The sequence below is a fragment of the Ranitomeya variabilis genome, chromosome 8 (assembly GCF_051348905.1).
Source record: "Ranitomeya variabilis isolate aRanVar5 chromosome 8, aRanVar5.hap1, whole genome shotgun sequence".
NCBI lineage: Eukaryota > Metazoa > Chordata > Amphibia > Anura > Dendrobatidae > Ranitomeya > Ranitomeya variabilis.
This window is the reverse complement of record NC_135239.1, coordinates 190,112,407-190,133,074: the sequence shown is the minus strand read 5'-3', so window position 1 is coordinate 190,133,074 and position 20,668 is coordinate 190,112,407. Positions and strand designations below refer to the sequence as shown.

The following is a 20,668-nucleotide window of genomic DNA, read 5'->3' as shown; positions in this document are numbered from 1 at the left end:
CACTGTTTAGCCACATCAGGGGCTCTCCAGATGGTATCCGATCTCAATTCCAGCCAACTTGGGTGGATAAGAGGAGTAAGACTCTGGTTTGGGGTAAATTGATAGGTATAATCTAGATGCAGATCCTACTCCTTCTCTGACCGATGATTATGATAATAGCATTTTAAGGATTTCTCTTGTTTTTTCTTAATCTGTCGGGTTGATACATTTTATTTTTCTTCATGTTTAGATGGGATTTGCTGGGATTGCTGTTGGTGCTGCTATGGTAAGTGGATGAGCTTTGTGCCATCAGGAGCGTGTGTCTGTATAATTAATATATATAATTTTCCACGTATAACAGGCTGGGTTGAGGCCAATCTGTGAGTTCATGACTTTCAACTTCTCCATGCAAGCCATCGATCAAGTGATTAATTCTGCTGCTAAAACCTATTACATGTCGGCGGGCCTCGTGCCTGTCCCCATTGTGTTCCGGGGGCCCAATGGGGCATCAGCTGGCGTCGCTGCCCAGCACTCCCAATGCTTTGCGGCCTGGTACGGACACTGCCCTGGATTGAAGGTGGTGAGCCCCTGGAACGCCGAAGATGCCAGAGGTCTTATGAAGGCTGCGATCCGAGATAATAACCCAGGCGAGTTCTCTGATAATCTGCCATTGCTCTGCTGTTGTATTGTAGCCATGCTGACTTGTTCCTGTAACTTTCAGTGGTCGTACTGGAGAACGAGCTGATGTACGGCGTCCCCTTTGAACTATCTGATGAAGTCCAATCTAAAGACTTTGTTATTCCTATTGGAAAGGCAAAGATAGAGCGACAAGGTAAGTTCAGATTGTGGGGGGGGGGGTTTGTCTTTACCTTACAGTAGCTTGTAAAAGTTTTGGCACCCCTTGTCAGAATGACTTACTGTGAATATTTAAGAAAAATGAAGATGAAATGATCACTAAACTGCCTAATAATTAGATTTCCTTTGTATTTTAGGCAAGAAAAAATATAATTTATATATGTTACATTTCATCTTTTACACTTTAAAATTACAAAAAAAAGGCTGTTGCAAAAGTTTGGGCACCCTGCATATTTAGCACGTTGTGCACCCCCTTTTGAAAGTATCACAGCTTGTAAAAACTTTTTATAGCCAGACGAGTCTTTCAATTGATGTTTGAGGGATTTACATCCATTCCTCCTTGGAAAATTCATCCAATTCTGTGAGATTCCTGGGTCGTCTTGCATGCACTGCTATCCACAGATTTTCAATGATGTTCAGATCAGGGGACTGTGAGGGCCATTGTAAAACCTTCAGCTTGCTCCTTTTGAGGTCGTCATTTGTAGAAGCCATCCTCTTCAACTTCAGCTTTTTTACAGATGGTGTTATGTTTGCATCAATAACTTGTTCAAATTTTATTGAATCCATTTTTTGCTGCCACACCACTCCAAAGCATGATTGAGCCACCCTCATGCTTAATGGTTAGCGATATGTTCTTTTCCTGTAATTCTGTGTGCTTTTGTTTTTTTTTTCTCCACACATCTTTTTGATCATTGTGGCCAAAGAGTTAATTTTAGTCTCATCGGTCCACAGGGCTTGCATCCAAAATGCACCAGGCTTGTTTAGATGTTCTTCTGCATACTTGTGACTAGAGTTGAGCGAATTTTTAAAAAAATGTGTGTCACGATCCATGTTTGGGTTCTTGGCAGCTCTTGTTTTTGCTCTGTTTTTTTTTTTTTTTTCAGAACCAGCAGGGGTTAAGGCTACTTTCACACTAGAGTCGTGCACTGCACGTCGCTATGCGTCGTTTTGGAGAAAAAACGCATCCTGCAAAAGTGCTTGCAGGATGCGTTTTTTTCTCCATAGACTTTTATTAACGACGCATTGCCACACGTCGCAACCGTCGTGCGACGGTTGCGTCGGACTGTCGCCACCAAAAAACGTTGCTTGTAACGTTTTATGGTGCGTCGTTTCCGACCGCGCATGCGCCGCCGGAACTCCGCCCCCGCCTCCCCGCACCTCACAATGGGGCAGTGGATGCGTTGAAAAACAGCATCTGCTGCCCCCGTTGTGCGGCGCTTCCACAGCTAGCGTCGGTGCGCCGTTGTGCGGCGCTTCCACTGCTAGCGCCGGTAGCCTTAATATCAGTTTTCCCCTGCTGGCTATGAGCTGTAACTGCAGTGTGGCTAGGTCAGCTGATATGGGTGGTGACCACTAAATGGTCACCTGATGCATCAGCTGACTGTTGGTGATGGAGCAATCTACAGCGACCAAGCCTGAAGAAAGGATCTTGCTGGCTGCTATGGTGTATCAGCTGGTTTCGTGAGCTCATTATCCTGGTGCCTTTATTCTGCTGCGCGGTGTGCTTCAGCAGAGGAAGTTGAAGCTACGTTGTGTTTTCTCGTCCCTTTCGTGTTTGTCACTGTCCCTTGTGTGATACTATCTGCTGTGTCGTGAGGCTAGCGCCCCTTGCCGGCCAGTGCACTAGCCAGGGTAGTATTAGGTGACAGCGAGGGACGAGATTCCTGATGGTGGTGGGGAGAAGGACCCACTTCGGGCATTAGGGGAGTGCAGGGTCAGGCTCGGGTGGAGACCATCCCCCATTTCCCTATCAGTAGGGCCTTCCTCTCCCCATTTCCATCCCGTTGTTAGTGTGTTGTGCCGTCCGCTGACCGAACCCCCATTGGGTCATGTCACATCGTGACCTTTTCACCTACCGTCATTTTTTTTCCGGTGAACCTGTGGCACAAGCACAGGCTTTTGCTCAGCTGATCCAGACCCTCGCTGATGAGGTTAAGGAGCTGCGGTGTCAGGTGGCGCAGCGGCTTCAGCAGTTGTCGGGGTTCTGGGTCTCGGCTCATGTGCAGGCTCAACCATAACCCAAGATATCTCTCTGACAGGTTCTCTTGAGGGAGAGAGAAATTTTTATTTTTTTTCAGGAGGCCTGTAAATTGTATTTCACAGGGAGTGCGGAGCAGCGTGTGGGGATTATAGTCTCCCTTCTCAAGGGTTATCCCCAATCTCGGGCCTTCTCCCTGACAACCGATTCACCATCTTTGTGGTCGGTGGACGAGTTTTTTGTGGCATTGGCGCTGGTGTATGGGGATCCTGATGGCGTCTCCCTGGTGGAGTCTAGACTCTGTAAAATTTAAGCTGGGGGGCCGGCCGGCTGAGGAGTACTGCTCGGAGTTTAGGAGGTGGGTCACTGACAATAAGTTGAACGGCCCTGCTCTTAGGAGTCATTTTTGTCAGGGTCTGTCACCTAGGCTGCATGATACTCTGTTGCCTTATGCTACTCCTGGGTCGTTGGAAGCCGCCATGGCCCTTGCTATCCAGGTGGATAGACGCCTCAGGGAAAGACATACACCAAATCTGCCCCCTGTTGTCCTTTCTGGAGAGGAGGACACATCGTTGCAGACTGACAAACCTATGCAGTTGGGAGGAGTCTCTTCTTAAACTGGTTAACTGGTTTGTGTGGTAAGGGGGCATGTTTCTACTGTGGTCAGACTGGTCATTTCATCAATGTCTGCCCAACTCGCCCCAAAGTATGTGCACCAACTCAAAAGCCACGTCCCCCTGGTCGTGAGGAGGGAGGTGACCAGAGTGTGTATATTTCCTCCCTCTTTTTCACCTCCGTGTACCATACCTGCTGAAGTGGGGTTACTGAGACTTTTCTGGTGCTTGTGGACAGTTGAGCTGGAGTCAATTTGGTGGATTCTCGCTTTGTTCAGACCCATGGCCTGATGGGTAGGACTCTGTCGAGACTCATTAGGGTTCAGGCAATTGACTCTGTTCTTCTCAGCCAGGGGAGGGGGCCCAAGTCATAGATATTATCCTGCGTGTAGGGACTCTTCATGAAGAGTCCCTGTCATGTTAGGTCTTGGAGGGTATGCCAACTCCCATCGCCCTAGGCCTTCCCTGGCTGAAGAAACACAACCCGGTCAAAGATTGGTGGTCCAGGGAGGTGGTCAGTTGGGACCTGTCTTGCAAAGACTGCTGCCTAAGAGCTACTGTCTCTACCGTCCTTCTTAAACCTACCTGTTCGTCTCCGTTGGAGGCAGCTAAGGAGTTGCCAGGGGGTAGGGGCAAGACTCAACCCTCACCACAAGTAAGCCCCGAGTCTGAGTCCTCTTAGGAGGAGGGGTCAGGGCAGGGTGGTGGTACCTTCTGTGTGTAGTGGGGGTATGAGTTTGGTGACAGTGGGACTCCTCTGTTGTCCGTTTCTCAAAGAATTCACCATCTTGTGGCAAACGCACGCGTGGAAATAAACGTTCAGGCCCGGACCTGGGTGTGAATAAGTATGTGTGGGTGTCCACCAAAAACATCAGGTGATAGTATTTGTCTGGGACCTGGAGTTCTAGGGTGATCGGGCCGTTTCTGGTGGGATGGGTAGGACTCTGGCGAGACCCATTAGGGTTCAGGCAATTGACTCCGTTCCTTTCAGCCAGGGGAGAGTTGCCCAAGTCATAGATATTAACCTGCGTGTAGAGACTGTTCATGAAGAGTCCCTGTCATGTAATGTCTTGGAGGGTATGCCAACTCCCATCCATTCTCAGCCCGGGGACTTTCCACCTGGCGTTAACCTCCATTAATGCACGTACACAACGTATTCCTCAGGTCGACGCTCTGGAGATTTGTGGTGCTGCCGGAGTCTACGTTATTACCATCTCTATTGGGCTTTTGCCGTAAACCTGAGAATCTGGTGACTGCAGAGGTGAACTCTTGTGGATCGAGGCTTCATCACCGTACGTATTTTCTGGTGAGGTCCGGTGTTGAGGGTCCAGAGGCCCCACATTGAAAGGGAGGTACTGTCACGATCCATGTTTGGATTTGTGGCAGCTCTGGTTTTACTCTATTTTAAATATAGGTTTTTCCTTTCAGGACCAGCGGGGGTTAATTGTTGTGAATTCTGCTCTTGGGTTCCCTCCGGTGGTTGGTGGTGGTAGCGCAGTTGTCTCTGGGTTGTAATCCAGGGCAGGTGTTTCTGCTTATTGCAGCTCTACTAGGTATTTAGGTGTGCAGGATCCATTACTCCTTGCCAGTTGTCCATTGTTCTTGGAGGGTTTACACCTCTGTCTGGTTCCTTCTGCTCTGCTGCCAATTCAGCCAAGATAAGTGTATGGTTTATTTTCCTGCAGCACACTTGCAGTGTGCTTTTCAGTTCAGAACAATTCATTGTTTTTTCTTGTCCAGCTTAGACTTGTTTGGATTTTTTCAGTCATGCTGGATTCTCTGGAGATGCAGATATACATTCTATGTCTTTAGATGTGGAATTTTTGTATTTTCTGCTGTGGATATTTTCAGGGTTTTAATACTGACCGCTTAGTACTCTGTCCTATCCTTTACTATTTAGCTAGAAGTGCCTTTTTTGCTAAATCCTGTTTTCAACCTGTGTGTGTCTTTACTCTAATATTCAAAATAGAGTTAGAGTGCACTCGGTCAGGGGTGCGAGGTGCTGGTGTAATGGATCAAATGACCCCAAGTACTAGTAAATATAATTTCACCGCACTCTCTAATGAGAACGTATTGATAGCTTAGATATTTATTGTCAATTAAACTTATATTGGGGAGCAAAACAGAAACACAAAGTATGGAAGCGATATGTACAGACGTTTCGGCTCAACCAGAGCCTTACTCATTGTATCGCTTTTCCACAGTGAGTATAGAGACGCAGCGGATAGGATAGAAATCCCACAGTGCCCAGATAAGGCTATTGCTGTAGTGTTGCTCGTAAATATGATGGTGGCCCAGCAATTATAGGGTAGCCTGGTATAGTAGATAGTATGAGCAGCGCTCCCGCGCCTTGCTCTGTAAGCTTACTGTGGGATTTCTATCCTATCCGCTGCGTCTCTATACTATGTCATATGATTGCTCAGAATTTGGAACTTCCTCTCCGGATTTCCTTTATTGTTGAGGGGAGCTCCTACTGCCAACGTCCAGGAAAACAACTTTACCGGACTCTGTATTCAGAGATGGTATCCCTTTTTTTGGACTGGGATAACTGGAGCATGAATCTATGCTTCTTTTTGAAGCATTTTTTGTTTTTCATTGTTTTGGTTTTGCTAGTGGTTACTTGTATAGAAATTACTGCTATGTTTTTCTCCATTACCAGCGTGATAGAAGCTCGGCGTGACACTTTATATTATGCTAGGTTGACAAGATATGGCGACTGATATTGTGTGCATGGCTTGGAATGTGAGAGGCCTTGGATCACCTCGCAAGAGCGTTAAAGTATTTTCTCAGATACGACGCTATCATCCTCATATAGTGGCTTTGGTTGAGACACACCTGACCAGGGACTCTGCTCGCTATGTGCAGAAGCCCTGGATACAGTGGTCTGTGCATGCATTCCATACCAGCTACTCCAGAGGAGTCTCTTTGTTAATTCATAAAGATATTAGATGGGAGGTTAGAGAAGTCCGGAGAGATCCAGAGGGTCACTTTGTGTTTGTGCACGCGATTATGAACTCGGATGACTATGTTATAATGTGTGTATATATAACCCTCCCCCGGCTAATTTATCAGTCATCAAAAAAGCGGTAGCATTCACCCTAAATTATCCAGACGCGTACATAATGTGCATGGGAGATTTTAATTTGATAATGGACGAGTGTTTGGATAGACTTCGGTTAGATGGCGGGGCCACGGGTGTAAGCCCTTCACCATCTCGATTGTCTACATTTATGGAGGGTACTGGGTGGATATATTTATGGAGAACACATCACCCTGACGTAAAGGAGTTTACCTGTCATTCATCCGTTAGGCGCACTTTGTCCCGATTAGACTATGTATTTGGCTCCAGTAACTTGGCGGTACGAGTGGGGGAGGTGAGACATGGGAACAGGGGTGTTTCGGATCATAGTCCGGTAATTCTTAAACTTAAGCTTGGTCAGAAAAAGAATATTATGACTTGGAAAATAAATCCATTTTGGCTTAAATTGATAGGTTCAGAAGACATGACTATTGACCAACTGGACTGCTTCATAACATCCCAGCCAATGCCGCAAAATATGAATATTTTTTGGGATGCTCTTAAAGCATACCTGAGAGGATGTTTATCCTCTACCATCTCGTATATTAAGCGCTTGACCTCAAGGGAAGATGATGATATGGATAAACGACTGAGGGACTCGGAGGCGGCTTATATAGCTAACCAAACAAGTGAAAACAGAGCGGAGTGGCTACACTCGTACAGACTACATAGTCATTATACTGACACTAAATCTAAACGCAAACTATTCTTTACTAAACAGGCATACTTTGAGCTGGGAAACCAGTCTAGTAAACTCTTAGCATTTATGGTGCGTCAGCACAACACATCCAATACTATACTTAAAATCCGGAAACCTTACGACTAGTGTTGAGCGATACTTTCCAATATCGGAAAGTATCGGTATCGGAAAGTATCGGCCGATACCGTCAAAATATCGGATCTAATCCGATACCGATACCCGATCCCAATGCAAGTCAATGGGACGAAAATATCGGAATTAAAATAAACCCTTTATAAACTTGTAGGTTCATTCTACATGAAGGAAAACAACTAAGAATAATGTAGGATGTATTGGGGGACGTGGCGGAGACATTAAAGGCACAGAGGTGTAGCCCAATGTAATAGAATAGCAGGATTTTGTTTTTTTTATGACGTTCGGCGGTAGAAAGATTTTGACTATGTTAATTTTTTTTTTATTTTGTCAGATATTGATGTTTCACTACTTCCACGCCCTTCACCTTCTTTTTTACTTCTCCCACACTTTCTTCTTCATTATCCTCATCATCAGCTTCTTTGACATCAACTTCTTCACCTTATTCATCTTCTTCTTCATCTTCTACCTATTATTTTTTTGGTTACATTGTTCATATTCTTTTTATTTTACTATTATCTTCATCATATTCTACTTCTTCATCATATTCTTATTTGTGACAGGCATTCCCGTAGTTGTTATCTATAAAAGTTTGAAGATTACACCTTCCGTTCTGCCTGTCACAAAACAGTTACATTTGTCCGCGTTCAGTTTGGCCTGCAGCATCAGGCTTTATCCAGGGGCACCACGAGGAGGAACGGACTCACCCCCATACACTGCTTAGTCTTCTTCTGCTTATAATTTAGATAATATCTTTTGCTCTGATATTTTGTGTTATGCTTAATGTTCTTCTGCTCTTTGTTCTGCAGCCTCTTGTTCTTCTGCTTCTCGGTCTTCCAGGTCGTCGTCGTCTCCAGGGTCGTCGTCTCCGGGGTCGTCGTCATCGGGGTGGTCTTCAGGGTCGTCGTCTCCGGGGTCGTCGTCATCGGGGTGGTCTTCAGGGTCATCGTCTCCAGGGTCGTCGTCATCACGGTGGTTGTCGTCTCTGGTGTCGTCGTCATCTTAGGGGTGGTCTTCCGGGTCATCGTGTTTAGTCTCTTGAACTTGGAAATGTAGCAGAAGGTACAAGAAGGCTGAGAAAATGCCGAGAACCAGCTGATGGAACTGGAACTCGGATGGCTACCCGAAGGTCCAAGAGCCAATGGAACTACCGAGGACCAGCTGACGTTACTGGAACCCGGTTACTAAGCAGGAGGTACCCGTGCTTGAAAGCACTACCAAGGACCACCTGACGTTGGTGGAACTCGGATACCCAGAGGGAGGCACCTAAGCCAAAGGCTCTGCCCGGAACCAGCTGACGGTACTGGAACCAGGATGGGGAGCAGAAGGTACAAGAGCAAAAGACAGTGCCGAGAACCAGCTGACGGTGCTGGAACCCGGATGGGTAGCCGAAGGTCCAAGAGCCAATGGAACTACCGAGGACCAGCTGACGTTACTGGAACCCGGTTACTAAGCAGGAGGTACCCGTGCCTGAAAGCACTACCAAGGACCACCTGACGTTGGTGGAACTCGGATACCCAGAGGGAGGCACCTAAGCCAAAGGCTCTGCCCGGAACCAGCTGACGGTACTGGAACCAGGATGGGGAGCAGAAGGTACAAGAGCAAGTGTCTGCGTGGCTTTTGCAGGACACGATGCCGGCTGCACAGCAGGGGAACAGCTGGCGGTGCTGAACCCCACTGACACATTGGCTGGTGTTTTTCTCTGTGCAGCTAGCAGTACCGGGCCCCAACTGGCGGTGTTAGAGCCCGGGGTCAGCAGGAGGAGGAGATGGAGCAGAGTGTAGGCCGAAGCCTGCACTGGCGGCAGCTTTGGGTCTGTTGTGCCTGCGTGGCAGTTGCAGGACACGTTGCCGGCTGCACAGCAGGGGAACAGCTGGCGGTGCTGAACCCCACTGACACATTGGCTGGTGTTTGGCTCTGTGCAGCTAGCAGTACCGGGCCCCAACTGGCGGTGTTGGAGCCCAGGCTCTGCAGGGGGAGCAGAGTGTAGGCCGAAGCCTACTTGAACCAATTTCAAAGGTAACCTTTAACCCCCCCTCAGGGGTTACAAAGTAGAAGAGCCACAGCTTATGCAGCAGTAGTGCTGCACAAGTCAAAGGTTGCTCTTTTAATTTTGCTCCTTGCACACGCTGAATGAAACACGTATAACATTTAGCCCTTTATACAGTCAAACTGATTTTGAGGCGTGAGTTCCCTTCGTAAAGAGACGCAGTACAGCTGGCAAAAATGCCACCTTGGTGCTTTGCGCGGCCTCCTGAGCATCGTTATTTGTTGCACAGGAGTCTGCGCTGTCGTGTTATCCCTTGGCCTTGCGCTGTTAGTGCTGCCCGTCCTCTGACATCATTTGATGTCGGCCGGTGCGGTTCGCGATGCCCATGAATCCCAGCCCCGCAGTGTCTTGACATAGTTAAAACACTGCGGGGCTGGGATTCATGGCCTGGCGCAGTACATATGTTCGCCTCTCACACTCGGGTCCTTACACCCGCTTCAGACTGTGCGGCGTCAGCTGATCCCTTATCGCATGCCGCGGCCATGAAGCCGCACAGTCTGAGGAAGGCGGAAGGAGATGAGGGACAGGCGAAGAAATGCACCGTTCATGCCCATCAATCACACCCTCGCAGTCCAAATAAATAAGACACCGAGGGGCGTTGTGTGGGGCAAGGCGGCCGCAGAGGCGCAGGCAGCCAAACAATGATATCAGAAGACGGGCAGCGCTACCAAGGAGCTTGTTGCGTGTCAATACAAAGGAAAATCACACCTGAGGGACGTTTTAATGGTCGCAGAGGACTCATTTTTAGACGTGTTCACTTCAACATGGGCAAGGAGATTAAGTTTCTGAGCCACCTTGCACACATGCAGCATTACTGTCGTACAAGGTAGCTGTAAAACGTAAAAACGCCTGGGGGAGGGGGGACAGGTTTCCTTCAATTTCAGTTCTTGTGTCTGCGTGGCTGTTGCAGGACACGTTGCCGGCTACACAGCAGGGGAACAGCTGGCGGTGCTGAACCCCACTGACACATTGGCTGGTGTTTGGCTCTGTGCAGCTAGCACATCTGGGCCCCAACTGGCGGTGTTAGAGCCCAGGGTCAGCAGGAGGAGGAGAGGGAGCAGAGTGTAGGCCGAAGCCTGCACTGGAGCAAGTTGAAAGGGAAACTTTAACCCCCCCCCCAGGCGTTTGTAGCTGAAAGAGCCATCGTGTACAGCACTAATGCTGGAAAAGGTAAACTTAGCTCTTTTAATTATGGTCCTTGCACATGCTGAACCTAACACTTATAAAAAGTGTCCCCTCCTACCGTGATACCGTCCGGTAGGTGGAACTTTCCTTTGTGATGTGACGCAGCACAGCCGTCATTCTTACCCCCTTGGCGCCGTGCGCCGCCACCTCAGCGTTGTTTGAATCAGTCCCGGAGCCTGCGCTCTTAGGTTAGCCCTTGGCCATGCACACATTTTGCGCTGCCCGTCTTCTGACATCATTTGGTGTCAGGCTGGCTGCGCCTGTGCGGCCGCGCTGGCCGAGAGCCCGCCTCGTACTGTCTTCTGATTTAATCCCACTGGGGGCCTGAGATCCATGGACATGCGCAGTGCATATCTGAACCTCCACCTCTCACTCATCTCCCTACGGCTTCTTCTGACTGTGCGGTGTCACGGCCGTGGCATGCTATTAGGGACCAGCTGACACCGCACAGTTTGAAGAAGCCGTAGGGAGATGAGTGAGAGGTGGAGGTTCAGATATGCACTGCGCATGTCCATGGATCTCAGGCCCCCAGTGGGATTAAATCAGAAGACAGTACGAGGCGGGCTCTCGGCCAGCGCGGCCGCACAGGCGCAGCCAGCCTGACACCAAATGATGTCAGAAGACGGGCAGCGCAAAATGTGTGCATGGCCAAGGGCTAACCTAAGAGCGCAGGCTCCGGGACTGATTCAAACAACGCTGAGGAGGCGGCGCACGGCGCCAAGGGGGTAAGAATGACGGCTGTGCTGCGTCACATCACAAAGGAAAGTTCCACCTACCGGACGGTATCACGGTAGGAGGGGACACTTTTCATAAGTGTTAGGATCAGCATGTGCAAGGAGCACCACGAAAAGAGGCACTTTTTCCCTTTGCATCATTACTGCTGCACAAGGTGGCTCCTTCAGTAACAAACGCCTGGGGGGGGGGGGGGGGACAGGTTCCCTTAAATTTAACTTGTTGTGCCTGCGTGGCGGTCGCAGTACACGTTGCCGGCTGCACAGCAGGAGAACAGCTGGCGGTGCTGAACCCCACTAACACATTGGCGAGGTGTTTGGCTCTGTGCGGACAGCACTTCTGGACGGCAACTAGCGGTGTTGGAGCCCAGGGACAGGTGGAGGTGGAGGAGGTAGGAGGGATTGCCACACACACAGCTGGGGAACAGCTGACGTTACTGAACCCCAATAACAGAGGAGGGACTGTTGACTGTGCGTACAGCACTTCTGGACGGCAACTGGCGGTGTTGGAGCCCAGGGACAGGTGGAGGAGGAGGAGGTAGGAGGGATTGCCACACACACAGCTGGGGAACAGCTGACGTTACTGAACCCCAATAACAGAGGAGGGACTGTTGACTGTGCGTACAGCACTTCTGGACGGCAACTGGCGGTGTTGGAGCCCAGGGACAGGTGGAGGAGGAGGAGGTGGAGGAGGTAGGAGGGATTGCCACACACACAGCAGGGGAACAGCTGACGTTACTGAACCCCAATAACAGAGGAGGGATTGTTGACTGTGCGTACAGCACTTCTGGACGGCAACTGGCGGTGTTGGAGCCCAGGGACAGGTGGAAAAGCAGAGGAACACAATGTAGGCCGAAGCCTGAGAAAGTCGAAAGGGAACCTTTAACCCCCCCCCCCAAGGCGTTTGTAGCTGAAAGAGCCAGCTTGTGCAGCACGAAAGATGCAAAAGGAAAAGGTGGCTCTTTTCATCATGCTCCTTGCAAACACAGAACTAAACACTTATAAAATGTGTCCCCTGAAACCGTGAAACCGTCCCGGAGGTGGGACTTTCCTTCGTAATATGACGCAGCACAGCCGTCATTCCTACCCCCCCGGCGCCGCGCCCCGGCTCCTCAGCGTAGTTTGATTCCGTCCCGGAGCCTGCGCTGTTATGTTATCCCTTGGCCAGGCACACTTAGCGCTGCCCATCTTCTGACATCATTTGGTGTCAGGCTGGCTGCGCCTGTGCGGCCGCACTGGCCGAGAGCCCGCCTCGCAGTGTCTTCTGATTTTATCCCACTGGGGGCCTGGGATCCATGGCCATGCGCAGTGCATATCCTCGCCTTTCACTCCCCTCCCTACGGCTTCTTAAGACTGTGCGGTGTCACGGCCGTGGCATGCTATTAGGGACCAGCTGACACCGAACAGTCTGAAGAAGCCATAGGGAGATGAGTGAGAGGTGGAGGTTCAGATATGCACTGCGCATGTCCATGGATCCCAGGCCCCCAGTGGGATTAAATCAGAAGACACTGCGAGGCGGGCTCTCGGCCAGCGCGGCCGCACAGGCGCAGCCATCCTGACACCAAATGATGCCAGAAGACGGGCAGCGCTAAGTGTGCCTGGCCACGGGATAACATAACAGCGCAGGCTCCGGGACGGAATCAAACAACGCTGAGGAGCCGGGGCGCGGCGCCGGGGGGGGGGGAGGAATGACGGCTGTACTGCGTCATATTACGAAGGAAAGTCCCACCTCCGGGACGGTTTTACGGTATCAGTGGACACATTTTATAAGTGTTAAGTTCTGCGTGTGCAAGGAGCTAAACCAAAATAGCTACCTTTTCCTTGTGCAGCATTACTGCTGCACAAGGTGGCTCTTTCAGTAACAAACGCCTTGGGGGGGGGGGGGGACAGATTCCCTTACATTTCATGAAAACCTACAAAAAACCTGCTAAGTTGCAAGATCAGGAGCCAAGTATAGATAAAAGTTCACAACCAAGCAGAAGAGGTAACCAAAACACATAATTTTATTGAGAGAACCTATACATAATAAGTAATTAAATACTACATGCGGACAAAATTGGTGAAAGTGAGGACGTGCAACTAGTGCCACCAGCAAAACCAGGTGTTGATGAATGGCTGGAGGCAGACACAACACGTACAGGCAACCAAGCTCCACACCTACGCTGGGGGATGCCCGAGATAGAGACCCATGGCGCACAGTAATATAGCTAAATAACTGGGACCTCCAAATAGAGAAAACAGTAAAAGTTAAAATAACTCATAAACCCATGGAGTAGACCCCTTAACCATAGTGTGAGATCACAAATGTAGTATGAGATGACAAAATCACTACGCCAGGTCAAAGGCAGGGCATGGAGATGTAACCGGAGCTGGTACCTCCACGTCTAAGGGAAAATGTATGCATGCTGAAGATGGTAAGAGACATTACCTTGAGACATGGTAGTAACCGGACACCAGCGTGGTGTGGGCAGGAAGGAACCTCGACGTACGTTTCGCCTTACCAGGCTTCGTCAGGAGGCCTTTACATTTCAGTTGTTATGTCAGCGTGGCGGTCGCATGACACATTGCCGGCTACACAGCTGGGGATCAGCTGACGTTACTGAAACCCAATAACACTGGGTCGTATGTTTTGACTGTGCAGACGGCACTTCTGAGCCTCAACTGGCGGTGTTGGAGCCCAGGAATTTAAGTTCAGGTGGTAGAAAGATGAACACAACAGGAGACCTGGATAACGTATACAGTGACCTAATTATTTAATCAGGAGGAGGAGTGGCAAATTCCTGCGAGATCCAGGCCTTGTTCATTTTCAGGAAAGTAAGCCGGTCAACGTTATCGGAGGATAGTCGCATGCGACGGTCAGTTAGTACACCACCTGCAGCACTAAAGACGCGTTCCGATAATACACTGGCCGCAGGGCAAGACAGCACCTCCAATGCATACTGGCTTAGCTCTGGCCATGTATCCAGCTTTGAGACCCAAAACTTGAAAGGGGAAGAGCCGTCTGGGAGTACAGCAAGAGGGCAAGACATGTAGTCTGTCACCATCTGACGGAACCGTTGCCTCCTGCTGACTGGAGCCGTCTGTGATGGTGTAGACTTTTGTGGGGGGGCACAGAAAACTGTGCCACAGTTGGGCCATACTGGTCTTGCCTTGGGCAGAGGCACTGCTTCTGCTCCCTCTTTGTGCAGAGCCTCCACCACTGCCTGGACGCACTGAGCTGCTTTGGAATGCACTAGCAGCACTTCTCTCAGTTGGAATGGAGAAGATGATGGAATTGACCAGTGTGTCTTGGTACTCCCGCATTTTTCGCTCCCGGTTCAACGGTGTGATGAGGCTTTCTACGTTGTCCCGGTAGCGAGGATCGAGGAGGGTGAACACCCAATAATCAGACATGTTGAGAATGTGGGCGATGCGGCGGTCGTTTCTCAGGCACTGCAGCATGTAATCCACCATGTGCTGCAGACTGCCAACTGCCCAAGAAATGCTGTCCCCTGCTGGAGGCGTGATCTCTGCCCGCTCGTCATCACCCCACCCTCGCTGTACACACTGAGTACTGGACAATTCGGTAACTCCCTCCTCTGGACGGATGTCTTCCTCCTCCATTGACTCCTCCTCATCCTCCTCACAAACTGTCCCCTGCCTTCGCGTTTGTGAGGAACCACGTGGCGCTGACTGTCCAGAAGATGATGGAAATGGTGAATCCTCATCCTCCACCTCTTCCACAACATCATCCCTTAGCGCTTGCAGTGATTTTTCAAGCAGGCAGATAAGGGGGACAGTCATGCTGACTAGTGCATCATCTGCACTCGCCATCCGCGTGGAATAATCAAAGGGACGCAAAACCTGGCAGACGTCATTCATAGTGGCCCACTCTGTGGTTGTGAAGTCTGTACGGCGCTGACTGCGACTTCTTTGCGCCTGAAGCAGCTGGTACTCCATTACAGCTTGCTGCTGCTCACACAACCGCTCCAACATATGTAACGTGGAATTCCACCTGGTAGGTAGGTCACATATGATGCGATGTTCCGGCAGGCGGTGTCGGCGCTGCAGAGCCGCAATGCGCGCTTTTGCCGTGCTGGAACGCCGCAAGTGAGCACACTCTAGGCGGACCTTGTGCAGCAGTGCATCAAGATCCGGATAGTCCCTCAAAAAGCTCTGCACGACCAAATTGAGCACATGTGCCAGACATGGGATGTGAGTGAGGTTGCCGAGGCCCAGAGCTGCCACCAGATTTCGGCCATTATCACACACTACCATGCCTGGCTGGAGATTCGCTGGCACAAACCACACATCGCTCTCCTGCTTGATGGCATTCCAGAGCTCCTGCGCTGTGTGGCTACGATTCCCCAAAAAAATTAATTTCAAGACGGCCTGTTGACGTTTGGCCACGGCTGTGCTCATGTCGGTCGTAACAGGTACACGTTCATCACGGGTCCATGTGGAGGTGGACTGTGACGGCTCCTGCAGCGATGATTCTGAGGAACTGGTGTAAGAGGAGGAGTCAATGCATACAGAATGGATTCCTGCAATCCTTGGAGTGGGCAGGACACGTCCTGCGCCACTCGCACGGTCTGTACCCGGCTCAATGACATTAACCCAATGGGCAGTGAGGGAAAGGTATCGCCCCTGTCCATGTTGACTGGTCCACGCATCTGTGGTGAGGTGGACCTTGCTACTGACGGCGTTCAGTAGCGCGTGATTTATGTGTCCCTCCACATGCTTGTGCAGGGCAGGGACGGCTTGCCTGCTGAAGTAAAAGCGGCTGGGCACATTGTACTGTGGGACTGCCAATGACATCAAGTCACGGAAGCTGTCAGTCTCCACCAGCCTGAATGACAGCATTTCCAGTGACAGAAGTTTGGCAATGCCTGCAGTCAGAGCCTGTGCTCGTGGGTGGTTTGACGAGAAAGGCCGCCTTTTCTCCCATGCCTGTACTACCGATGGCTGTAGACTGGGCTGGGAGTGTGTGGATGACTGGGAAAGTGGTGCTGCGGGTGGAATTACAGCGGGTCTCTGGACAACAGGGCCAGAGGTTCTTCCACGGCGATCCTGGGAGGAAGCCGAAACAGCTGCGTGTGAGCTAGAGGAAGAGGCAACACGAGCTGAAGAGGTGGTAGCTGCCGCTGTTGGTTGGCCTAGCTCTTCAGTGTGTTTTTCTAACTCCGCCGGGTGCCTGTTGCACACATGTTTCCACATGTTGGAGGTATTGAGGTTGCTGACATTTCTCCCTCTTTTGACTTTTTGATGACACACCTTGCATCTGACATAGCAAATGTCATCTGCAACTGTGTCAAAAAAGGACCAGGCACTGCAAGTCTTGGGAGCGCCCTTTTTGGCTTTTGGAAGATACATGCTCCTAACGGGTGCCAAAGCGGAGGCTGCAGGATCCGCAGTCTTCCCCCTCCCTCTCCCTCTTTGGGCTGTACGGGGAATCTCTTCCTCAGAGCTGCTCCCACCACCTTCCTGTCCCTCACGCCAAGATGGGTCAAGGACCTCATCATCTACACTACCCTCTGCCCCCAACTGCTCCTCCTGGGTAGTCTCAGCAGCAGAGCACGCACCAGTAAGTGGCACCTGAGTGTCATCATCAGCTGATGCGGCCTGCGATGTGGTGACCGGAGCCACTGGCCCACCCGCCTCTTCAGAGGAAGACAGAAAAAGCTGTTGGGCATCACTGCACCCTGCCTCTTCTTCCATTTCTCCAATGCTGCTTGGCTGGCCCCCTGTTTCCAAGCCAAGAGATTCAGAGAACAGAAGTAGAGACGGCTCCTGTCCTGGGCTCTCTGTCTGCCTGGGCAATTTGGCAGGTGGTGAAGAGACAGATGGCTGCTCTCCAGTGCTCTGTGTCTGAGAGGATGTGGCACTAATGGAAGTTGATGCATTAGCTGCCATCCATCCGACAACAGCTTCAATTTGTTCTTCACGCAGCAGCGGTGTACGGCGCTCGGACACAAAGCTTCGCATGAACGACTGTTGCCTGGTGAAAGTGGGTGCTGATGAGTCACCGGTGCCCGCAGCAGGCACAGAATCCCCACGTCCCCTCCCTGCTCCGCGCCCACGCCCACGCCCACGTGCCTTACTCACTGCCTTCTTCATCTTGGTTGACTGATAAAGATAAGCAGAAAAGTACTAACGGCTTTGTGTGCTTATTCCTGAGCAACTCCTCCTAACAGGTATAAGAAACACTAATTTTCTAAAGTGTGGACTAGACTTTAATATGAGCTAATGTGGCCTACACAAATGTAAAGTGGTGTCACTGGTGTGTTTGGTGAACTTTATTATTTATTTATTTTTTGGGGGCTGAACTGACAACAGATAGAGCTGCAGTCACACGGAGACCGTGCAGACAGACGTAAACGGCGCTACAAGGCCCCAAAACCCTCCTCTACGTTATCCTATGTAGTGTTTTTCCACAAATTAGCTGGAGACGGGTGGAAAGACACTAATAGGAATTTTTTGAAAAAATGTGCAGCAGCCTGCACTACTTAAAACAAAATGAAAATTGATTTGGCGGTATGACGCAGTGAAGAACCCTGAGCTGGAGACAACCAGGCTATGGCTGCTCACAGACTACAGGGCGAGCTGCAGTCACACGGAGACCGTGCAGACAGCCGTAAACGGCGCTGCAAGGCCCAAAAACCCTCCTCTACGTTATCCTATGTAGTGTTTTTCCACAAATTAGCTGGAGATGGGTGGAAAGACACTAATAGGATTTTTTTGAATAAATTAGCAGCAGACTACACTACTTGAAAAAAAAAAAAAAAAAAGAACAGTATGAGGCAATGAACCACCCTCCCTGAACTGAATACAACCAGCTATGGATGGCCTATGTGGCTGCACTCAGACTAGAGAGTGGGCTGCACACACACACACACACACACACACACACACACACACACACACACACACACACACACACACACACACACACACACACACCTTGCAGATCGCTGTGAAAACAGCGCTACAAGGCAAAAGCAAGGTGAATAGTAGGTGAACACAGCGGTTGCTAAATTAGCCTTTGGAAAACACAAAGAAGCAAATCGCTATCTCTAAACTGTCCCTCAGTCAGCAAACAGCGTCCTGTCACTAACTGAATTCCCAGCAGAGTGATCGCAAAATGGCGCCAGCGACTTTTAAACTGCATCATGACATCATTTCAGCAGCCAATCACAGCCTTGCCAGTAGTTTCATGCCCTCCATGCTAAACAGGATGTGCCCACACTTGGAATCATTCTCATTGGCTGAATTTCTGCATTTTGAATCTTGGAACTTCCGATTGCGGTATCCGATACGCGGCAAGTATCGGAATCCCGGTATCGGAATTCCGATACCGCAAGTATCGGCCGATACTTGCGGTATCGGAATGCTCAACACTACTTACGACTCAATAGTAACCTCAACAGATGATATACTCCAATGCTTTTATGATTTCTATAAAGAGTTATATACTGTAGCTCCAAAGGGGATTCTGATACTCTGGAATGCCTAAACTATTTATCGGACATAGAATTCCCTACACTGACTGTTACACAGCAAGCCTTTTTGGACGCAGACTTTACTCTCGATGAGATAAATAGGGCCATAACAGATATGGCTTCTGGTAAGGCTCCTGGCCCGGACGGTTTCCCCATAGAGATGTATAGAAAATATCGAGATATTCTGGCACCAATCCTATTGAAAGTCTTTCAGTGGATTTGGGAGGGTGGTTCCTTGCCAGATTCCTATTATGAAGCAAATATTATAGTCTTAAAAAAAGAAGGGAAGGACCCCCTAGAATGTGGATCTTATCGTCCGATTTCATTAGTTAATGTGGATTATAAAATTTTCACTAAAATTCTAGCTACCAGGTTAAATACGGTAATACTGGATATAATACACCTAGACCAGACGGGTTTTATGCCGGGTAAGAGTACCTCTATTAATATCAGGAGGGTTCAATCAGTAGCTCAATATAGTACGTTGGTACCTGAGAATAAATGGGCCATGGCCTCGCTGGACGCGGCTAAGGCATTTGATTCTCTTGAGTGGCCTTTCCTATCTGCATGTCTACAACGATACCAATTTGGCCCTAAATTTCAAAAATGGGTTGCCGCATTATATCTGAAGCTGAAAGCCCGGATAATTAACAACTCTATTTCTGAATCATTCTCCTTAAAAAGAGGGACTCGTCAGGGATGTCCTCTCTCTCCGGCCTTATTTGCCCTTGCGATAGAGGTACTAGCAATTCGTGTGAGGTTCACGTCATCTATTAGGGGTATCACGATAGCAGATCGCACGGATACTATTGGTCTATATGCGGATGACATGGTGGTGTTTCTGGACGAGGTGGAGGAGACTCTACCACATGTGATTACCATTATAGAGAGATTTGGCAGACATTCGGGACTATATATTAACTGGGGTAAATCTGCTCTGATGCCCCTCTTTCATGACTCAGTGGCACACCTAGATGTGTTATCCCCATTACCGGTTGTTTCTAGCTTTAAATACCTAGGAATAATTATATCAAAATACAGCAGACTTGATCTACAGTTCAATATTCTACCGTTATTAGATTTTGTCAAACATAAATTCGCTATATGGAGTAAACTGCCTTTATCTGTTTCAGGTCGCATAAACTTGATTAAAATGATACTTCTCCCAAAGCTTAACTACTCCCTCCAACATAGTGCAGTACCGGTTCCTAAATCCTTCTTTTTAAACTTAAATTCATTAGCTACGTCCTTTATCTGGGGGAAGGCTAGACCCAAACTTAAATTGTCTACTTTACAAAGATCTAAACCAAAAATATGGGTCACTGGGGCCCAAAGAAACGACCACAAAGTCCATATAAGAGATATATCAAAAAATATTTTTATTAATAATTAAAACAGTGTACAAGACAATAGAAAACTGGTGAGGTAGAGTACCACACGGTGTGCATAAACACCGCACCAAAACACATAATACCACAGACGCACGGAACCGAGTGAGGAGGACACATGCTAATAAGTAGTATAGCAAGCAAGACTGGGCTTACAGAGACCAAAAACCCACATGGTAAATCAAAAATCCCATACAGATATTGAGTGCGGATTCTAGCAGGTATATCAATACACAATATTAGTCCATGGCCCTATCCGCCACATAACAACCCTGCTGGATGGCCAGTGTAGCAATAAATGTGGAATATACGTTACCTCTAGCTGGAGAGCAATGTGTCCAACTTCCCTCGGGTCCGTGCGTCCACCCCAACGCGCGTTTCGGTCGCACACCTTCCTCAGGGGGCTCAACGCGCGTTTCGGTCGCACACCTTCCTCAGGGGGCTCAGCCCCCTGAGGAAGGTGTGCGACCGAAACGCGCGTTGGGGTGGACGCACGGAC

At 49.4% G+C, this 20,668-nt stretch overlaps 1 protein-coding gene across 1 annotated transcript in view; it reads left to right on the top strand.

Moving 5' to 3' along the window:
• PDHB (pyruvate dehydrogenase E1 subunit beta) overlaps window positions 1–20,668 on the top strand; it is a 53,944-nt gene that overhangs the window by 8,538 nt on the left and 24,738 nt on the right. The window contains exons 5-7 of the mRNA XM_077278640.1: window positions 230–265; window positions 341–626; window positions 701–811. Of these exons, the coding sequence (XP_077134755.1) occupies window positions 230–265; window positions 341–626; window positions 701–811 (433 nt within the window). The remainder of the gene's footprint in view (window positions 1–229; window positions 266–340; window positions 627–700; window positions 812–20,668) is intronic.